General features: G+C 44.8%; 1 protein-coding gene across 8 annotated transcripts in view; it reads right to left on the bottom strand.

The window, feature by feature from the left end:
- The window catches only part of FNIP2 (folliculin interacting protein 2), a 46089-nt gene extending 26475 nt beyond the window's left edge, over positions 1 to 19614 (bottom strand). For 4 of the 8 annotated variants that reach the window (XM_060278678.2, XM_035111554.3, XM_035111555.3 and 1 more), the window contains exon 1: positions 3848 to 5845. In XM_060278678.2, the coding sequence (XP_060134661.2) occupies positions 3848 to 4038 (191 nt within the window). In that variant the 5' untranslated portion in view covers positions 4039 to 5845. Of the gene's footprint in view, positions 1 to 3847; positions 5846 to 19147; positions 19241 to 19352 lie in introns of those variants that run through there. The other 4 variants (XM_088661069.1, XM_035111557.3, XM_035111553.3 and 1 more) reach the window with 2 other exon arrangements.
- Between the last annotated feature and the right edge of the window lie 2789 nt (positions 19615 to 22403).

Below are 22403 nucleotides of genomic sequence, written 5' to 3' on the forward strand. Positions count from 1 at the left end.
TTAAAAAGTAGTCTTATACGCAGGAATATACAGTACATGCCTACATGTAATGTTCACTATTAATGTGGGATGGCCACAGTGGTATATACATGAGTTAACTGGAAAGCCACAGTTAACCCTAACCCTAGTATTAGCTGGGACAGTCAGTGTGGCGAGACATACCAAACCTCATTACTCAACTCCAGCTTTCTAATTTAAGACCCTTAATAAACCATTCGAGAGAAATTGCAGGTTGCCTTAAAAGGAAGGAAGAAAAACCACACAATATTGTCTAGGTCAGTGTTTCTCAACCTTTTTTGGGCCACGGCACACTTGTTCTATGAAAAAAAATCCCGCGGCACACCAACTCTGTGCCGCCCTATATTTAGTTTAGTTTGGAGGGGAGACGTAATCATTACACACACGGGTGCAAAAAGTGCATGGTGTAAAAGTTGGAGTTTAATGGCAAAAGACTGTTGAGGGGTTCCTTTGCGGGTCTGTTCTGCATTATGTCCTTGGCGGAGCCACTCGCCGCCTTCTCCCCGTGCGCGCAGCCCCGGCGGCGGAGTTTCTGCAGTGGAAGGGAACAAACGACGGACCGACCTCCGATCGGTCCCTGTCTGTGTGGGCTGGGGCTTCTTGGTGAGGCTCCCTTTTGAGGCTCCCACATGCGGCTCCGGAGCCGCGGGTTGCCGACCCCTGGGCTAGCAAGAAGAGCACCTCACCTTCTGCAGGACTCCTTGCCGAAGAGGCCGCTCACTCCTGCGCCGACCAAAAAACTCCCGGGCGCCGCCAGCAAGAGGAGCGAGAGTGAGACAAACAGCCGCGGTGGTGGCTGTTGAGAGCTGCGCTCGCCCCGCCCCCGTCGTGACCCGGCCGGCTTCCTTTCTGGCGGGTCAGCGCCCCTAATGGCGGCTGCCAGTCACGTGACAGGGCAGCAAATCGCCCTTCTCGTCGCCAGCGTCTCCCGGCACACCAACCAGCGTCCTGCGGCACAGTACTGTGCTGCGGATCAGCGGTTGAGAAACGCTGGTCTAGGTAACCCTTAAGACTTGGATTTAAAAACAACAACCCTAAAATTCTGCCTGAACACATATAAAAATCACTTAAGCATCCTTCAGCATGCCAAGGTACGATTCTGCCAGGGAAGAGGTGTAGCCACAAATCAAACTCTTTTTTTAAATAGCTGAATTCTGGACAGGGAGCAAAGCATCAGCATCCAATCAGAGAGGATACTGAGTCCAGCCCACAGGCAGGAAGAAAATACTTGACCTCTGGCTACCCCAGGTTAATAAGTAGAACATTCTCTTTCCCTCCTGACAAACGCTTCCTTGTGTGTTTGGGAGCAGGATAGCAAGAATAGATGTGTATTACCATTTTTTTCTATTATGGCATAGAGAAATTGTTACATATGTTTTTCTGGCATATACGGAAGAACAGGGGTCAGCAAACTTTTTCAGCAGGGGGCCGGTCTGCTGTCCCTCGGACCTTGTGGGGGGGCCAGGCTATATTTTGAAGAAAAAATATGAACGAATTCCTATGCCCCACAAAAAACCCAGAGATGCATTTTAAATAAAAGCACACATTCTACTCATGTAAAAACACGCTGATTCCCAGACTGTCTGTGGGCCGGATTTAGAAGGCGATTGGGCCAGATCCAGCCTCCGGGCCTTAGTTTGCCTACCCATGCAGAAGAGTCATAACTGTCTCTTTTATCATAGATGCCAATTACCAGTTATAGAATCATAGAGTGGGAAGAAACCACAAGGGCCATCCAGTCCAACCCCCTGCCAAGCAGGAAACACCATCAAAGCATTCCTGACAGATGGCTGTCAAGCCTCTGCTTAAAGACCTCCAAAGAAGGAGACTCCACCACACTCCTTGGCAGCAAATTCCACTGTCGAACAGCTCTTACTGTCAGGGAGTTCTCAAATAGGTAAGAAATAAGTAGCTGTGTCTCCTAAAAGTAGTTTGCCATCTTAACAGGCAAGACCAACTTGCGTATTCCTTGTTATGCATTTTTAGGTAGAATTGTTGATTATCTTTTGGGTTCAAATGTGCTCTTTTAAGTTTCCAATGAAAGCAGAACTCGGATCTGTTTGCCAGTACTGTACCTTGAATTACATGGCATTGCCACCCTGCACTTTTGAAGTGTACAGTACAAGACTTTAGAGGACATGGAAATATTTGAAAGCACTGCTACAGTGAAGTCCTTTGCTGTTGCAACATAGAGATATGCATTTTCTAGAAGAGGATTCCCTTATGTATCATAGTTTCAATTCAGTACAGCCCTGCCCAGCTAGACCACACCTACAGGGCAGAGAGAGAACACATGCTATTAGACAATGTTAATTTATCCTGTGCATGCAACAGTTTTGGTTCTTTCCCAAAAGTGCTTTAAAAAGTAGGATTTTAAAACTCCAGATGTTGCTGCCGGACTCAGTTCCAGTCAACATGATTATTGTAGTCCAGCACACTGGCGGAGGAAGAGGAGTGCGGGGGGAGCGCACCGCCCCTGGCAGCGCGATCCCGGTGGGATGCCAGCGCGGATGCCCCCGCAGGCAGCGTGCCACACCCCTACCTGCTCTCCGCCCCCCCGGTGCCGGAGCATGAAGCTCCACCACTGGTCCAGCAACATCCAGGTGTGCTACAGACTCTCGCATCCCTGGCTTAGAATCTCACAGATGGCTGAACTCCTTGATTCCGCCAACAGATTTTAACAATAAGAGAGAAGTCAAAATCTTTCAATATTATATGGTACATGGCTCAGTATCTGCAAGACACCCAGCTCTGTGCTAAGGAAAGGTTACCAAACACTGTTCTTGGGTGTCAGAATAATCTACATGTTGAAAAGGACTGAATTTCTTTATCCACTAAACACACTTCTAACACCAACCTGCCCTCTCCCTTCCTGAGCATTTGAGTTTCTGAACATTACTGTGGGTTTGTACTGCAATATGTATTACTACAGGAAAGTGGAAATTTGCCTCTTTTTTCCAAGTTGCTTGTCTACCTAGCTGAATTCATACAACCTGCCTTCATGCAGAACTTCAACTTCAGAGGTTCAAAAGACAAATCGAACTGCTGGTAGGTTTCTGGAGTTACCTACTGCTTCATTGCCACTTTATAGGTGCCACAGAATATCCATTCCACACTTGAAAGAAAATGTGTATTTTAGCATGGCAACACCTACTCTTCGGAACTATCTCACATCTTCACTGCACTCCTATTGGCACCTGCTGAAAACATTTTATTTAGACAAACATGTATTTTAATCTTTTCCCACTTATTGTAAAGGTTTTTTATTTTAAAAATTTCTTCTTTATTTTCAGGTTTGCTTTATTTTTCTGTAAATCGCTTAGAGGTTCGATTGACAAGCAAGCGGTACATTCATTTTGTTAAATGATGAAGTGCTGAAGGTAGCATGTGTGTAAAATCAGTCTGTTTTCCGTTGCCTTTTGAGGAACCTATTCAAATTGTAAACTTTAAAGAATTTCACTTATTGCTAGCACTTTATTGGTAAACCACATCTGTAGCTCATAGGGCCACACATGGAGAATCATTTTTCACGCTCCTTATCTTAACATACACAACCAACACAGGCAGAACATTTCAGTCAAACACTTCCTTCTCTCAGTTAGTTAGATTCCAACTAACCTACACAATAATTTGTTAGCATCCAATATGCAATATAGTTAAGATATTAAGGGTAACTGTCAAGTGATTCCCTGGAAGAAAGGTTAATTGGCTAAAACTGTGATGCCCCCTTTTAGGATTAGTCTTACTTTTCTCCTGCTATGCAAGTTAGAACGCATAGTCTCAAAGTCCTACCCAACCCAAATGCAATTTTTGAATTAAGCTTTCCTACCTTTTTGATAGCTTTCCAGATACTCCCTTTGAATAATTGGAACTCTTTTCCACCACAAGTGGTTTCTTAGCCTTATTCAACCTTGCCTTTGAAAAGCTGTTCTCCAATGTGGTAGAGGTACCACGAATCTCTCTTCCTTTTTCAGCCTGGTCTCCTGTGCTGTTTGACGTCTTTGGCGGGCCTCCACACATGTTGAGCTCACAGGTATCCCCTCTCTCTTTTACACAAACACACACTCATCACTTCTTTGAAGTAGCCAGTGTGTACTGAAGAGTGAACTACCTAGGGTCCTTCATTACAGTTCAGTACCTATTGGTTATAAACTTTCTCAGTGGGGTTGGGGGGGAATTCATTTGGGTTTTCTTCTTCTTTGTTGTCGTCTTCTTTCTTTAAAGGAGTGGTCCTTGCTGCATCATGCCTGTAAATATTCTCTATTCCAAAGGCTCACAATGCACTACATAATTTAATTCCAAAAAAGAAATAAGCACAACTTGTATATCCTAGCAAACCAACCAATTCGCTGTCAGATGCAGTAGCTAGTAAGAGCTATGACTATCTTGCTTCCTGGTATGCTTCTGTAGCTAGCAATTATTTGATCACAAGACCTAACCAGATGGCCTTGGATATATAGAGAGAGGTTGCTTTCTCACTTACTCCCTAGTTGCAAACTTGTTTTAAAACTGGCTGCAACACCCTCCTAATGGGCTCATGTGAGCAAGTGTCATCTGACAGCTCTTAGCAACCTTGTGTCTCAGCACCATCACTTCCAATGCAAACAGGAACCTGTCACCAATGCCACAGGTTATCGGTAGGGAATGATTAACACAAAGGAAGGGATAGCGACCTCCCTACCTCCCACCCCTTAGACTGTTTGCCTTCTAGTGCTGATAAATATTGTAAGCAATTCCCACATAGTGCCGAGATGATGATGAACACACAGGGGCTGGTTAAAGAGCACAGGAAATTTTTGAAGGCCTGGAGAGATTTCTAAGAGACACTGCCCCCTCCCTTGGCCTTTACACTTAAGTTACAGTCAAACACAATCAGTGTTTTAAGTCAACTAGCACCACTGCAGATTTATTTTAGATCCATTATTGCTTTTGCCTCTGGCACAAATGGACAGAATGGAAGTTAAAGAATAAAGTCAGTGCTTCATGCTGTTGGGGCTACAACTTCCATCGGCCACAGGCAGGATGGCCCATGGCCAGGTATGATGGGAGCTATAACAGGACAACAACTGGAGGGCATCAAGTTGAGAAAGGCTGCACTAAACCACACAGGGTGGCTATGCTCTACCTCCACTGTCAGAGGCAAGTGCATCTCTGTATACCGGATGCTAGGAATCACAAGTGGGGTGGGTGCCACTATCCTGCTTGCAGGCATTACATAGGCATCTGGTTAACCACTGTGGGAACAGACAGATAGGCCTGGGGCTTGATCCAGTATAGCTCTCGTGTCCTCCCTTCTCTTTCCTTCCATGCAGAAGAATTTGGAAGGCTTTGCTTCTGCTTAACCATGGGCCATTGTTTAGTCCAAAATGACAAAATGTTGCGAATACCTATGGCTAGTTTGAAAACAAGCCTACTTGAACCATGCAGGAGTACAGAAGGGGAAGGCATTGAGCCTGAGGTTAGCTACACTACACCTCCTTCACTTTGCACTAATCTGGTTTAACATGGTGTGCAAACATGGCCATTAGCTCCAGATTATATGGCACTTTAGTTCCATTATAAAATTTCCCCACCTCTGCCCCAGCTGCAACAAAACATGTCTCTCCTGCATTAGTCTACAGCAGGCATCCCCAAACTGCAGCCCTCCAGATGTTTTGGCCTACAACTCCCATGATCCCTAGCTAACAGGACTAGTGGTCGGGGAAGATGGGAATTGTAGTCCAAAACATCTGGAGGGCTGAAGTTTGGGGTCTACAGCTTGGGGTCTACAGAAGTTTGGAGTCTACAGCTACCAAAACACTAAGATGTTTGGGCATCTTCAATTCCCGTGATTGTCTGTTCTGTTTCTTTTTGGTCTACAGCTACAGCAGGCGCTACAACCTTCCAACAGTTTGACTTCACCCCCAAAGGCGCACTCCCCCACTGTCTCCCGAGATAGATGCCAACCAACAATTTTTTTGGTTGCTTTTCACTGAACAGTTACAAGCAAAGGTATACAGAATCTTTCACAATACCCTCAGAATAAAGGACATAAACAGCTGCAGCAAGATACCCAAATGTGCCCCTCACTGCACACACAGTATAAGGACCGCAACAACTAGCAACAGATCTATAACGGAATACAATTCAAAAGCCTACAGACTTCCACAGTAACAGAAACATAAATGCTATCATTCCAATAGATTCATGGGCTATAAAGGGCTCATCACCTTGATGCAAAGTTCACATTGAATGGAAAGCAATCAGGCCAGCATTGCTGATCTGTAACCCACCTGTTTAACTGTGAGGCAGCATTATCAGTTTCTCACAAGGCCTATTTGTAAGCCACAAGTACTAAGGGCATGTGATTTACAGAGTCTAACTTTTGGTCCTGGGTTGAGTTACAAAGGGGGAAACAGAATGCTGCTAATGAACTAAACTAAAGGGATGGAAATTTTACAGCTATCACAGCAAAATAATTACACAATGGGGAGGAAACAACTTTTAGTTTCTGAATAGGTTGTATCAGATACACATAGAGTCTACAATACAGGGAAAAGTGGTCTGGTAAATGTATAGATCAGGCATAGGCAAACTCGGCCCTCCAGATGTTTTGGGACTACAACTCCCATCATCCCTAGCTAACAGGACCAGTGGTCAGGGATGATGGGAATTGTAGTCCCAAAGCATCTGGAGGGCAAGCTTGCCTATGCCTGGTATAGACACATCGGGGGGGGGGCTACCACTTATGTCTGCCTATGCACAAAAGGATAGTTGCTCCAGAAAAAACTGCCATGAAGGAGGTAGGGGGGTGATTGAGCAATTTCCATAAATTCCCATTCCCTCTGTAACTCCCCACATCATGCCTCCCAAAATGTACAGTACTCCAGAAACTTGGGGGACCCTTTGGAAAAAGTGCACTGGGGGGCTCCCCTCTCTTTCTGGACAAAAGCTTTCTCTGGGTCAGAGAAATCAGTCACAGTTGGATACAACCCATAATTTTCTAGAGATAGACAGATTTTCCTGCCTTTCTTCCATCATGGAACACATGTGTCTTCTATGTAGGCACTGATCAGATCAAGACCTGCTTAGCTTTAGCAAGATGGCTACACTAAGTTTCCTCAGATCAGGCTCTAGAACATTTTGCTATGCATAAGTTAATAACTGGTTATAAAATCCAATTATGTCCACTTCCATCTTTATAGTTCTCCCAGTTAGAAACCCTTCATGATCCTTTGTTTACATGTAAATCACCTTCAGAAGAAGGGCATATCCTAAATTTTCCAAATTCCTCCCAGCTTTGTGGGGAGCGGGAAGAGGGGAGGAAAAAAACACCTGAGCTTTATCTGTATGACACAGTGTTTGTAGATCATTGCATGCCATAAACCTTCTGAGGAATGGATGCTGTTCATCCTATGATCTAATGGAACTGAGAAAATCCTGAGGAAAAATCCAACACCAGGACACCTTCAAGATCGCAAGGCAGACTGCCAATTCTAAAGTGTACTGAACTGTTATGTATATTGGAATAGTTAATACTGATGCTTTGAATCCCAGTACATCAGGGGTCCCCAGACTTACCGCGCAGCAGGCCGGTGCCCGCCGCGCCGACCGCGTGGCGGGCTGGAGGGCAGGGGAGTGCGCGCGCAGCGGGCCGGAGGGCGGGGGAGTGCGCGCCCGTGCGCATGCGCACACGCACACGGTCGGGAAAAAATCGCCGAAAATCGCTTGTGCGCATGCGTATGGGCCTCCCCCGACCCGGAAGTGCATCGGAAATGACCTCTTCTGGGTCGGGAGAGGCCCATATGCATGCGCACAAAGGATTTTCGGTGATTTTTTGCCGATTTTTAAGATCGTCGCCGCGCCGCGCGCCGTAAGAGCGGGCGGCGGCAGCGGGCAGTGGGGGTCGTTGCGGGCCGGATTGGGAGGCCGATTGGGCCGCATCCGGCCCGGGGGCCGTAGTTTGTGGACCCCTGCAGTACATTAACCTTAATACGGGATCACAGGATCCAGTTTTGCAAACCAAGACTCATCAGAACCATTAACCCTCTCTCACTGATGATTAAGCTTGACCAGCAAGCAGACAATGGTCACAACATAGAAACAAAGAACCTTGTGACACATTAAAGACTAACAATTTAATTCTGGCCAGCTCAATTCCAGGAAGCAGTTAAATTTTCCTTCTCTCCCTCACAAACAACTGGCAACTTTCCTTCCCTACCTTACAGGATTCCTGTATGTATGGAAGTGGCATAAATTTTCCTGGCATGAAGATGCAGCAATGGGGCAAAACAAAACCATTTGCTGGGTTATCACACACATATTTAGACAGCCAGTGTGATGTAGTGGATAGAATCAGACTAGGACCCGGGAGACCAAGGTTCAAATCCCCACTCAGCCATGAAGCTCATTGGGTGACTTTAGGCTACTCACTGCATCTCAGCTTAACCTACCTCACTGGGTTGTTGTGGGGATTAAATGACGAGGGGGAAACCATGTATACCACTTTGAGCTCCTTGGAGAAAAATGAGGGATATAAATGCAATAAATAATAATAAATCATAGTTTAGAACCATGGTTCCCAACGTGGGGCACAATTTGATTTTTAAGGGAGGCAATTTGAGAATGAGTTATTAACAGTGAGTGGGCTTTTAGGCTTTCTCCACATGAACTTTTTGAATAGTAAGAATTATATGTTGGGGAGGATCAGGATTTTAGGCGTGCTTAGGTGGGGCATGGCCAAAAAAAAGGTTGGGAACCACTGATTTAGAAGGTACAGGAGCTCTTTAAGAAATAGGTGGGCAGCCATGCAAGTAAATGAAAACAAATTGATTATTTTACACAAGTAGGGAAGTGACTGTAACAGTTCCAAGTCTGATATGTTTTTAAACACACACACCTACATACACACAGTCACACACACCTGGAGGTCTTGACAGACTTAACATATTACAAGATCTTTGTCTTCTTTGATGTATCAATATAGAACGCAGGCACAATTAAGGTCTAGCACCAAACTTTCTGCATCCATTTAATCTAAAGTTGTTTTGCCAAAGCATTTGCCGTTTTCCAAGCAAAGGGTGGTGTTCTGCCCAGAGTCACTGCATTTCGCATTCATCCTTCCTCATCTCAGATGATGCCTCATTTCACAGGGCACTTGTTCCAGACGGAACCATGTGATGCATCCAACTTCCAAGAACACAGTGCTCAGCAGAGAGGCTGCCAGGACATAACCGACAGAAAAGCTCTTTGCCAGACACAGAAATGTACCTTATGCCTTAATGTGCCTGCATTTACCTCCCCAACCCACCACACCCTGCCCTCAAGCCTCTACCATGTATTGTATTTTAAACACATCATTCTAAAAAATAAAGCCTTTCTGTGACGGCAGAGAGGCCAGGTGATAAGATACAATTAACACCCACAGTCGTCGATTGCAACAGCTTCATTTTTTGCCCTTCATTACTAACTGATGTCATTGCCCAAGATTTCCTGTACAACAGGCACAGGTCAGCTGAGTCTTCCTGACCACACCTGGGTTTGGCATCCTGATACGTGGGCTTGGCTACTTTTTCTGACTGGTGCTTCCTAGTTTGTTCAGTAGTTTCCATGTTCCTCTTTGTGGAGGAGTGTTAGGGGTTTACACACACACACACACACACAGAGAGAGAGAGAGAGAGAGAGAGAGAGAGAGAGAGAGAGATGTTGCTTCTGTTACCTGCTCAATGACCAGAAAGCACCAGCTTGATTAAAAGTGCTGCTTCAGAACTGTTTCAGTGATGCAGCTCAAAGGCCTCTTCAATAAAAGTAGTCAGCTAATAATAATAATTTTATTATTTATACCCCGCCCATCTGGCTGGGTTTCCCAGCCAACCTGGGTGGCTTACAGCATATCTAAAACATAATAAAAACAACATGTGTTAAAAAACCTCCCGATACAGGACTGCCTTCAGATGTCTTCTAAAAGTTGTGCAATTCTTTATCTTCTTGACATCTGAAGGGAGGACATTCCACAGGGAGGGTGCCACTACCGAGAAGGCCCTCTGCCTGGTTCCCTGTAACTTCACTTCTCACAGTAAGGGAACCAGCAGAAGACCTGAGGAGGAGGACCTCGGTGTCTGGGCTGAGCGATGGGGGTGGAGATGCTCCTTCAAGTATACTGAGCCAAAGCAGTTTAGGGCTTTAAAGGTCAGCACCAACACTTTGAATTGTGCTTGGAAACGTACTGGGAGCCAGTGAAGATCCTTTAGGACCAGAGTTATATGGTCTCGGTGGCCATTCCCAGTCACCAGTCTTGCCGCAGTATTCTGGATTAGTTGTAGCTTCTGAGTCACTTTCAAAGGTAGCCCCACGTAAAGTGCATTGCAGTAGTCCAAGTGGGAGATAACCAGGGCATGCACCACTCTGGTGAGATTGTCTGTGGGCAGGTAGGATCTCAACCTGCATACAGATGGAAGTGGGAGACAGCTAAATTCAGTGCACTGCTATAGGAAAGAGGGCCAGCATTCAGTCTTGTGTACTGAGCCCAAAATGATGCTGCTGCTCTTACAACCAAAAGTGTGGCAGAGCAAGGATGGGCAAGGATGATGCAACACCAGCACAGCAGAGATGTTGATGGCCACCAAAACCCATGGGTTAAAGTACCACTTTTATTTTGCAAAACTCCAAAACCACTTTAATATGATAAACACAAATGTCACAGAATAGTGTGCAAGCTTTGGAATCCACCAGAACTCTTCATCAGGCTAGATGTTAAAGTGGAGATCACAGTGCGAAAAAAGCTGGGTTGCTTTAGAAGCTATGATGTTTGTATTTGTCAGAAGTTCATTTTTGTTCTATAATCCTAGAAGTTTAGGGACATGGCTATGCATTGTCACCAACATGGCTGCACTTCAGAATTTTCCACTACAGTACTGCTTTTTTTGCATCAAAATGCTTAAGCTACCATCACCCACTGACCAAAAAACAAACATTAATGCACCACATCAAAGCACCACAAGTAAAAATGGATTTAGGGGAGACTGGGGAAAGGAAAGAAGTAGCCACAGAAGATGACATGAACCAGATCTTCGATTTGTTTAATAAATGTTATTTCATGGCTTGCCATTTGAAGACTGAGAAACAGCTGTGCTAGATAATTAGATGAGATCAAAAGAACAAGGGTTATATTATATAAGTTATATAATAATAATAGTCTCCCATTGGCACCATCCTCTAGTTAACATGCTCATATAGTTGTTATCCTAACGTATGAAGAGGAATAGGATTGTCACAACTAGCACAATGCACATAAGTCTTTGTGCAAGGAGAATGAAGAAAGGCACAATGTCTACCATCATAACTTTATCAACATGTAACATTTAACCACCACCACCACCCCCCACTATGGAGTGATGTTTACATATTCAACTGGTGATGAATGCTAGGAAATCCTGCCTCCGATGAGATAGATGATAAACTGCAGTCCGGAAATGGCTTCACTGTTTTCTATACTCATTCGTCAAGGTATATGGGAGCTGGTAAAATTGCTGGAGTCAACTTACTATATTCATTTCAAAGGAGAAGATTTTTTTTTTAAAAAAAAGGGTTATTGAGAAGGATGGAAGAGCTCATTTTTATAGCTTGCACAGGAGATGGAATAATTTTGCTACAATGAAAGATATTTCGATTTAGACTTAATGAGAAATTCACAATATAAGTGGACATTTAGCAATCACATTGCAACATTATCTGATCTAATATTAAAACTGGAAATGGAGCATTAAAAGGCTAAAATGGTTTCATCCTAGTTGTACAGCCATGACACGGCCTTAAGCTGTCTCTTGTAGCAAAAGTGGCAATAGATTCCAGAGACAAGACATATCTATCAAAGGATGAATGCAAAAAAACCCAAAAACCCATGAACGGTAGGGATATTGCCTCTAGCATTGTTCCGCAAACTCTTACGCAAGAGTCTGCAGACGCGTTTGTGTAATGTTATAAAAGGTAGGTTCTATAGCAGCTCTCGTGCTTCTGCCTGTGTGACCTCTTGCAAAAGAACGTGTTTTGAGTTCAGTTTCACTTTTCTTGCACAATGTTCTGGTATGACATGTAAAATGTCATTCCAAGGTCAGATCCACACCATACATTTAAAGCATATGGCTCCCCCCTGAAATATATATATTCCTGGGAACTGTAGTTTGCCAAGGGTCCTTTTTTTGCGGGAAATTCCCTTATTCAGCGCCCTTACTTTCATACCCAGGAGTTGACAGCCCCATAGGATTCCTTATCTTCAAATCCGGGGGTTGACAGCTATGCACCAGGATTGGTTATGGATGGAAGCGAGAACTGCCTATAAAAGGTTTGATGTAGTTAAGATAAGATATCTTTATTGTCATTGTCCCCTTGTGGGAACAATGAAATTACTCGGTTGCTAAATCCACTCAGATAAAGCATTCCGCATAATCCAAAACTACAAAACCTAATTAAAAACAGTAAATATAATACAAAATAACAAGTAAAATAAGATGACTTCAAAGTCCAGGCTTTCCATTTAAGGCCAGAATCGCTCTAGAGAAGAAACTGTTCCTGAGACGGCTCGTTCTTGCCTGCATTGTTCTATATCTCCGTCCCGATGGCAGGAGCTCAAAGAAATGGTGACCAGGGTGCGTTGGATCTCTTGATATGTCTAGTGCTTTTCTATGGCACCTGGTGGTGTAGATTTGTTCTAAGGTGGAGAGTGAGCAGCCAATAAAGCTCTCTGCTGTTTTAATAATTCTACATAGCCCTGCTCTATCCTGAGAAGTACAGCTTCCGTACCACACACATAAACCGTACGTGAGCACGCTCTGTATGGCACAGTGATAGAAGGCAAGCAGCAGCTTTTGTGGAAGATAGTTTTTCCTTAAAATTCTCAAAAAATACAGTCTCTGTTGCGCAGAGTAGGTGCACCTCGTGTGCCAACCCCCCCCCCCCCCGGTATGATGCAGGGTGCAGGGAGAACTGAGGCAGCCAAATTAAGGCTGAGCGTGCTTAGTGAATATAGAAGGTCTGGTGCAGAATGAAAAGAAATAAAATGAAACTGGGGAACTGTGGAGCAGGAATAGAATGAAGTGACTGAAATACCAAGCTGAAGAAGCACTCCCCACTGCAATATTTTGTGGCAGTCCCGTTTAACTTGTAACTACAATAACTCTACAGTCTTATATCAAGAAAATAGGAACATTGGCACTGTTTTTTATATTGTTGTTGTTGGCATCTGTCTGTCTCAAGAGTCAATGGAGTGTGCTTCAGGGGGTGAAGTCAAACCGCATGTCTCTTTGCCGAGGCATCTCCTGGCAGTTGCTGCCAATTTTCACTGCCCCTGAATTAAGCTGATGATGTTTTAATGAAGTGTTTTACCATACTGTTCTCACTGAGACACTCCTGCTGTTATGTTGTGTTTCTTGTCATAAGGCACTCTGAGATCCTATCTTGAAGTGGTTTAGAAATTATTTAAAATAAATCCACGGAGAAGTCCTGCCTGAAGGCCTCCTGCTTCCTGCCAAAAATATGTTTCCATGGTAACCAGAAGCAGCTCTCTCCTCTGAATAAAGTTCTGGTACAAAAAAAAACCCATCCAAACCCTTTCAGTTTTAGAGAAGCTTAATGACACTTACGAATTCACTCATGCACCTCATTTAAAATAAAAATAAAACGAAAAGCCCTTACCTAACCTCAAATATTTCATAAGCAATAAACATGTTATATAGATTCACATACTGAACTCTCTTGCAACTTAGCCTTCACGCAACCACCACTTCCCTTCCCTTAGTCTTTCAGGTTAGGGCGAATACGCAAGCAAAAGACACAATGGACCAGTGACTACTATTTCCTAGGTACCAAACCTTTGTTTTCCTCTTTATATAGTAACTCACTTTGATATATACAGAAGATACCATTGAGCGAACTCAGGATGCAAGGTAGAAAAGTGCTAAGAGGAAGACACACCTGGCAAATCCACACCATGATCAACTCCTGCCTGGAAACCAATGTCCCCACCGTTGAAGGATGTGTGGATCAAGAATTGGCCTCCACAGTCACTTACAGACTCATTGTTAAAACCATGTTTATGGAAGACAATCTTACTTGGCTACGAGTGATTGCCAAAGAAGAAAGAAGATTACTTGACACAATACCAAATTGCTCCCAGCCATATGTCTCTCACTATATTTTCCAGCAGTTGTTTTGACCACCACTTTCTCACCTACCTTTCCTAAAAATCTGGCAAGTTGCTTAATGTGCTTCTTCATACCAAATTACTGACACAAAAAATTGCAAAGTGTAGAAGTAATACTTTATAACAGGAACACAATAGAAATCCACACAGCCTTACATTTAGTGTTGTTCCAGAGCCTCTATGGCACTACTAAAGTAAGTAACAAGTAAGCATCAAAATTCATTTACGCTTTCTTCCCTTTAACTGGCAATGGAGTATTGCTAATTTTTAAATTTCACGCTGGTAGAATCTCTCTAAGCACTGCAGCATCACCAAAGGAATGGCTTGCAATCTACTGCCAACTGAATGAGCTCATTCACCAAAGCTAACATATTGTTACCAGCTAAGGATCCCACAGCAGCAATAAAGCATGTGTTTAGTTGCAAATCCTAGAAAGGACAGAACTGGAGTATTCAAAGCCTACTGTGTTCAAAACTCGCTAACACATATTCCAAGGTATTATTTAGATACAGCAGTTTTAGCAAATTATTGCACACTGGTTTTAATATGTTTTCATTTTGGTTTTCAGCAGGAAATAAGTTATACTACAGCTGTGCCGCTTATATCGCACATTTCCAAATAAGGATGCTGCTAAGGTGGAAATGCCTGTAGTCAAATTTATCAACCATGCTGGACCAGGGTATAAAATCTAGGGGGGGGGGAGATACATTCCCACAAAATATTTCCATAAGCTCATGGGATCACTTAAAAAAAGGGGAAGTCTCACTAACTCTTTCTCCACCCACAGGCTGCTCAAGACAACAGCAAAGACAACCTCAAGCTCCAAAACAGAGATCTTAAGGATTTCTCTATGGACATGCAACCAAGTTTTGTTACCCGTGCACTGCATGCCTGGCAATTCAGCTGAAGGAAGAGGGACCAGATTCTAGAAGACACAGATGTACATCAGATTTACTCAGGGCGCTGAGATACTGTACTCTCAAATGCTCCTAAAATCGGATAGGAGAGCTCCATGCGATTCCATACATTTCAATCCTGCAAATGTTGCCTGTGCCCATGCTCATCATCACCAGTTTGAACAGCTCACCACAACCAGCCTGTAGTATACTGTGATGGCATCATACCAAAAGAGCTTTTAATAACAGCACGTAGGCATAGAGATGATGTCCTTCACCTGCTTGCCAGCCTACTAGTAATTTTAAGCCCATGTGAATGTATCAGAAGCCAAAAAGCTTTATGCCATAAAGAAAAAGCCAAACTACGTCAATTCCCCCACCCCTTAGGAAGTGGGTCATCAACACTTTTCTAAATTGCATATTTTACATTTGAACTCTCAACTGGTTCAGCTAGTCCAGCTCGATGACACAATCACGGTACTATGGAGTAAAGGTAATGTACTATGTGGGCTAGGTGTCTAGTTCTCTTATTGTTACTAAAGGCTCAGTGCCAAGCAAAAAGATTTCACAACTGCACTAGAAAAGGACAACACTCAGCACAGCAGCTGATCTTCCCCTATAGGGCATTATCATGCAAGCTGTCCACTTCAGGTTGACATATGGGTCCTGCAGCCGAAGGCACAAAAATTGGGCATAACCTTGGCTACTGATAGGGTTCAGTTCCAGAGCATAGAAAAGAAATAACAGTAACAACAGTGATCCAAGTAACAGGGGATGAGGGATAAGAGCTTCCGGATCAGCTTAAGTCAAAACACTTTTAGAAATTATGCACTCAGAACTGCACAGACGGCCTGCACAACAAGTGGTTGTGTAGGGGATGCTGGCAACTTCACAGGAAACACAGAGAGGTGGCATGGAAGCCATCATATATACATATTCCTTAGCCTAGTGCTCTCCGGATATATGGAGGGTACCAGACCGAGGGAAGCTGCTATATGAGAACTGCAGCCGACTCCAATAACCTTCCAAGGACCCAGCAACGGTTATGGGGCTTTAATATATGCAACAGGGTTCCCACCTGGAAACATCAAAAGGAACCAGGAAGAGACAACCTCTCCACCTATGTTAAAAGTTGGCCATTTGACCTGAGGCTGCAAAAGAACTGCAGTGTTAACTCAGCATGATTAACGAAAAAGAGTAATCTGAAGGGGAGGGTATGTTGCTTCAGGTGGTTGTTCTAGTTGGAAAAATAAACATTAAAATGAGCAGAACTAGTTTTTGAACGGAGAGAAGGCGAAAATCAAAGCCCCCAACCCAGTCCTCCCCCCCCTGCCCCCTTTCAGTCTTTATTTCCGCAGCATATTTAGCATTTCAAAAGGATAGAACCTGGCAAAAGATCCAGACATTACCCTGTCACAAGACCTAACCAGTCACAATGAATGGAATGGGATGTCATGTGAAAGTGTGCTGTCTACACATGTGATGTAATCACTTTGGCCTTGACCAGCCTCTCTCACAATACAAGTGAACAGATTATGAAATGACTGATTTCTGAACCCTCTGATTATTCAGCAAACACAGGGAAAAGGGAACAGCAAACACACAGAAGTTTGGTTCTGTGGTTGTAGATTGCTGCTCCATTTGGTTCTCCAAGTTAGCAATGAGACTAATTACAGGAAAGAAAAACTAATATGACCCCAAGCTGCAATGGAGAAGCTCTTTTTATGAATGCAAGTCTACTGGGGAGAAAGTCACAGATGCAAGAAAATGATGATGCGAAAACACTGGGTTGTGTCTGAGTAAAGTACACATTGAAATCAATGGGCTTAATAATTAGCTTTCAATGGGTCTATTCTGAGTATGACGTAGTAAGGTACCGGCTGCAATGCTCAAGCAAATTGTTTTATTTTGCTTGTATGTTCAAATCCGATAGAATAACTGAGCTTGTTCAGATCTCTAGAAGCAGAAATGAGGAATTGGTTTAGAAATATCCTTTCACTGTACAAAATATGAAGTGATTTTGGTGATCATGGAGTCACCTCAATCCTTTCTGTCCACACCTAAATATACAGAGCTACCCTGAAAATAAGCACTGAGCAGCCAGACCAGAGATGGTCACTGATGCATTCCTCCATGAATATAGTAGTTTCCTGTTCTGCTCTCCAACTACTGTTATAAGCTTCACTTTCTTTGTACATGGCTCGCTTCATACACAGAGATGGTGAGACCTGTAACCCGGCAACACCTGGAGGGCCACAGGTCTCTCCCTTCTACATCCCTGCTTATGTTCTTCCACTATAGTGCAGTGCTCATTCCGCAGCATGCCCCATTTACACAAGGCTGAGATCTATGAAACCTGCATCTATCTCCATGAAGCTGTAATTCACAGCATATGTAGGAGCATTTTGGCAGTACTAACAGAAGGTAAGGCACCAGTTGCTATCCTAACCCAGGAGTTGACAAACAGTCATACTGGACAACAGAGGTTGTTTGCATGCATCAGTATGCATGTGTGTAAATTTAGCACACATACACTAAGGGCATACAGTAGTAAATTAAAAACCAAGTAGTCTAAACGTCATTTGAAAACAATTTCAGAACCTAATACTGAATGCAATTTTCTCCCTCCCTCCTATTTTCACAAATGACCTACAGGAGAATCACATGGGCTCTGTGATGGAAGAATGGCAGAATATCAATACAAGAAAAGTCAGCTCATCATGGGGCTGGCATCGTTTCATTGCTCAACAGATGAGTAGCACACGTCTGTAATGTTTTATGATAAATCGCCTTAATACTTACTACCTCTCTGGCCACAACAAGGCATCTTTAAATGGCAACAACTAAGAAAACTGCAGAGTGGAATCACAAATGCTTAACATTATACAATTGTTTTAAAACACAGTGTGTAAGCTTTTAGGCTAGAGTGGGCCTAAGTTTTTCCTTAGGACTTCATTTTAAACATATATGGTACGTACTGGGGACAGTAAATAGCAGAAGACAAACATTGTGTTGATTTATAGCCCATGTTAAATAGCCCAATAGCTTGTGCATCTTTTAAAACCGAAGGATTTAAAAATACTGTATTACGGTATATTGGGTTAAGAAACAAAAATAAGAGGTGTTCTTAGAATGAATGATGTTTTTTAAGACTCCTATCGAAAACATGTATGCATTGTATCAGAAGATACAGGGGTGCAATGTTTTTGAAGCCATACTAACAAGTTCACATAAGGCTACATTCCCAACTCCTAAAACATTTGGGAACCTATGGCCCTCTGGGTGCGAATGGACTCTCAATTCTCATATGCCATCAGCATGTTCAATGATCAGAGCTATTAGGAACTGTAGTTCAATAAGATCTCCAGGATCATAAGTTTCCCATTCATCATACACTACTTGCTGAGGACTGAAATCCTGTGCACACTTACAAGAAGCCAACCCCAGTGAACACAGTGGGGCTTAAGTCAAAAGGGGAATGTACTGCAGTGTGTTGTAACACATAGCACATATATCACATTCACAACAGTATTATACAGTATTTGTATTGCGTGCATCTTTCAAGAAGTTCAGAGCTGCATGTGTCTTTTTCTGACCTCTTGGTTGAGTAAAGATTTGCATCAGGTACAGTTCAAGTCCTACATCCCCTCTCTACATCACATCAACTTGAATGAAGTCTCTCCCCAACAGAAGCTCAGTGCAGCAAAAAACCAACAGCATATTCCTAACCATGCCTATGAAGAATTAAGTCCTATGGAGCTCAACGAGGTTTACATGCAGGGTAAGTGAATTCAGGACTGCAGCCTAAGGCACCTCAAAACAGAGAGAGGTGCCTAAGGCACCTCAAAAGGGAGAGCGCATCCTAGTCCAAAGGCAGCCACAGGCCTGGCCCACCAGCTGCCTCGAACACTTTACCCATGAGGGGAGGCTGTTACGAAACAGCTGCTGAACATGTGCAACACGTCTTAACCATTTCAGAGCCATTTAAACATTAGGATCAGCTCCATTCCTCGCGGAGCGCTGCATTCGCTCTGAGTCCCAAAGCGACCTGTAGGACCTGCAAAAGAAGCAATTTCTCCCCTCGCCTTTCGATCTGCAGAACGAGTCGACCAATGCTCCCGCCGTGAGAGCCGGGTAATCCCGGTGGCTGCTGCATAAGCAAAAAGAGAAAGAAAGAAGAAGAGAGCGGGGCTGGGGGGGGGGGAGAGAAAAGCTGGATGCATAAGAGGAAAAATAACTCGCACAGAGGCACGCTCACTCACCTGAACGCAGAGCCTTCCTTGGGCGGCTGACAAGGAGAAGCCGAGTTGCTGCTGCTGCTGCTGCCGCCGCCACCGCCGCCCCTTTTGTTAAACAGCTTCTGGAGCAGCGTGGGGGCCATGCTGCCGCCCTAAGCTTAGGGAAGCATGCGTAGGGAGCCAGAAGACACCTGCGCCAGGTCGCTCCGCTGGCCGCGGTCACGAGTCGCTCGCTGCTGCTGCTGCAGTAGCATCCATGCCAGCCACGATCTGGCCAGCCCGAGTTGCGCTTCCAGCGCTCCGCGTCGCCCCGCCGCCCCCTGAGCCGGCGCCTCCCTCTCTTCCCAGACAGGCATTAATGGAGGCGGCCAGTCATATGACTGGTAGCGAGCCAAGCGGGTTTGCCCGGCGGCACGCACAGCTCCCCCCTGCGGCCGGCTCGAGTTCCGCAGCCCCGCAATCCAAGCCTGGGAGCTTCCCGAACGCGCAATCCCCGCCTGGTGTTTTGTCATTGGATACTCGGGGATTCCGAGTCCTCCAAGGGCGCGCCGCAAGAGGCATGCTTAAAGGGACGCGTGTTTTCTTTTCTTTCCCTGATCAGTCCCAGAGGGCCTTTGGATGGAAGCGAAAGGGGTGCGAGAAGATGGTGGGAAAGAGGATGGCCTCCTTTTCACACTGTGGTTTCATATATGGCACAATGCAATATTTCCGGTTTCACGAAATCAACACACTCACAAGTACTACGCACAAAGAAGTACTGCAAATGTTAAAAGTGACTGGATTTTTAGTTATGAATCAGCAGCAGCCTCCTGCCGAAAGAAAGAAAGAAAACCGGTGGATTTCAACACCAGTGGTTTAAATCAGTGCAGTTTGGGATGGTTCAGTCTGCCATCTTCATTCAAAATAGTGTCCAATTGTATCCAAATACTGTATAGACCAGGGGTGTCAAACTCAAATTCATCGGGGGCCACATCAGCAGTTTGGTCACCCTCAAAGGGCCGGTTGTATCTGTAGGACTATGTGTCCACTCTTTATTACCATAAATTATTGTCACTGCATTCAATTATTACTGTTTTTTGTAATAATGTAAGTAATAACTAGCTCTGAAAGCAGAAACATAGTCAGAAAAATGGCAAGTAGATATTCAAATGTACAATTATTGTACAATTTATTGAAAAATGATTTTTGGTAACTGCACTGGGTGGTGGAGGCTCGCTAGGGTTTCATGCAGGACCTTTGCAGAGCTACTAGTACCTGGAGATGCTGGGGTCCTTCTGCATGCAGGACAGATGTTCTGCCAGTGAGCCACCACTCTTCACCAAAGGGACTGGCTGAGGTTGACTCACTGGAGCTGCTCTCCTGGTTCCAGGGTTTAAGGGCCAGAAGTATAAAGCAGCATCCTATGTTTCTGAGGAGAGGGAGAGGGAGGGAGGGGAGGAAGAAAGGAAGGAAGGAAGGAAGGAAGGAAGGAAGGAAGGAAGGAAAGAGGGAGTGGGAGGGAGAGAGGAAGGAAGGAAGGAAAGAGGGGAGAGAAAGAAGAGTAGGAAATAAGGAAGGGAATAAAGAAGGAAAGAAAAAGAAAGAGGGAGAGAAGACGGACAGGGAGAAAGAAGGAAGGAAATAGAGGGAAAGAAAGAATAAGAATGAGGGAGAGGAAGAAAGATGGGAAGGACGGAAGGAAGGAAGGAAGGAAGGAAGGAAGGAAGAAAAGAGGGAGCAGGAGGGAGAGAGGAAGGAAAGAGGTGAGAGAAAGAAGAGTTGGAAAGAAGGAATAAAGAAGGAAAGAAAAAGAAAGAGGGAGAGAAGACAGAGATAAAGAAGGAAGGAAGGAGAGGGAAAGAAAGAATAAGAACGAGAGAGAGGAAGAAAGAAAGGGAAGGGGAGGGTCGCCGCCTTGATTCAGCGCCAGAAAAGAGCGCGAAGGGACCCAGGGGCAAAAAGCATTTCCCGTGCAGCGTGAGGCAGCGGGTGTCCGTTTTAGGAGAAGTGCGTAAAGCCTCAGAGTTGCACGTTCGTGAGGCTGAGCCGCTGCTGAGCTCACGTTCATGAGGCTGAGCCGCGGCAGGAGGAGGAGGAGGTGAGGCAAGAGGAGGAGGCGGCGGCGGCTTGCCGGGTCGGTGCCGGGCAGCGCAGTGCGGAGAGTCCCGAGCCTCTGGGACGCAGCAGTGCTCTGTAGCACTTTGAATCCTCCTCCTCCTCCACGCGGCATTGCTGGGTGCTTTGTCTATGCTTCAGCAGCAGCAGCAGCCGTTTCCAGGCGCCGAGCCGTGGCAGGAGGAGGAGGATTCAAAGTGCTACAGAGCACTGCTGCGTCGCAGAGGCTCGGGACTCTCCGTGCAGCGCTGCCGGGCGCTGACCTGGCAAGCTGCCCCCTCCTTCTCCTGCTGTGGCTCGGCGCACTCCACGCAGCGCTGCTCTGGCCGCCTTTCTACCCCCCCCCCGCCCCAGCTGTTTGTCGGTGCTTTGCCGGCACAGGTCCCGCTGGCTGGGGCGCTCGGCGGGCCACATGACAAGGTCTGGCGGGCCGGATTTGGCCCCCGGGCCTTGTGTTTGACACCCATGGTATAGACAAAAAACTGCTCCTTGATCTCAAGAACCATCATGCAAAATATAATTATGCTATTTTAGGAGGTATTAAAAAAACCCACCCTACCATAGCAAACAATCAGCTTACCAAAATACATACAGTAGCAGATTATATCACAGGTGAGACCAGCTGTGTTTTTTTCTAGGCAATCACCACTATAAAGGCCCATGTATTTCTTCAAATACATTTCTGCATCTTCTGAAGTTTGTTTTGCTCTAAACATTTTCACATGCAGCCTTATCCTGTTTAAAAGCCACTGTTTTTGTGCAGTTTGTTTATAGGAAAATGTATATAGTTGTGCCTATATGTGCTCAAGCTGGCAACCCAAGCCTATGCATGTTTAGTAAGTTCAATGGTCACTTAATTCAATGAAACTTCACTCCCTAATAAATGTAGTTCAGGTTTCTAGATGTCTTGAAAGTGCTGTCCCTTTAAAAATCCTATTTGGATTTGTAACAACCATTTGCAAGTTGCAAATATCCATTTCT

The sequence above is a fragment of the Zootoca vivipara genome, chromosome Z1 (genome assembly GCF_965207765.1).
Source record: "Zootoca vivipara chromosome Z1, rZooViv2.hap1.1, whole genome shotgun sequence".
NCBI classification, from domain to species: Eukaryota; Metazoa; Chordata; class Lepidosauria; order Squamata; family Lacertidae; genus Zootoca; species Zootoca vivipara.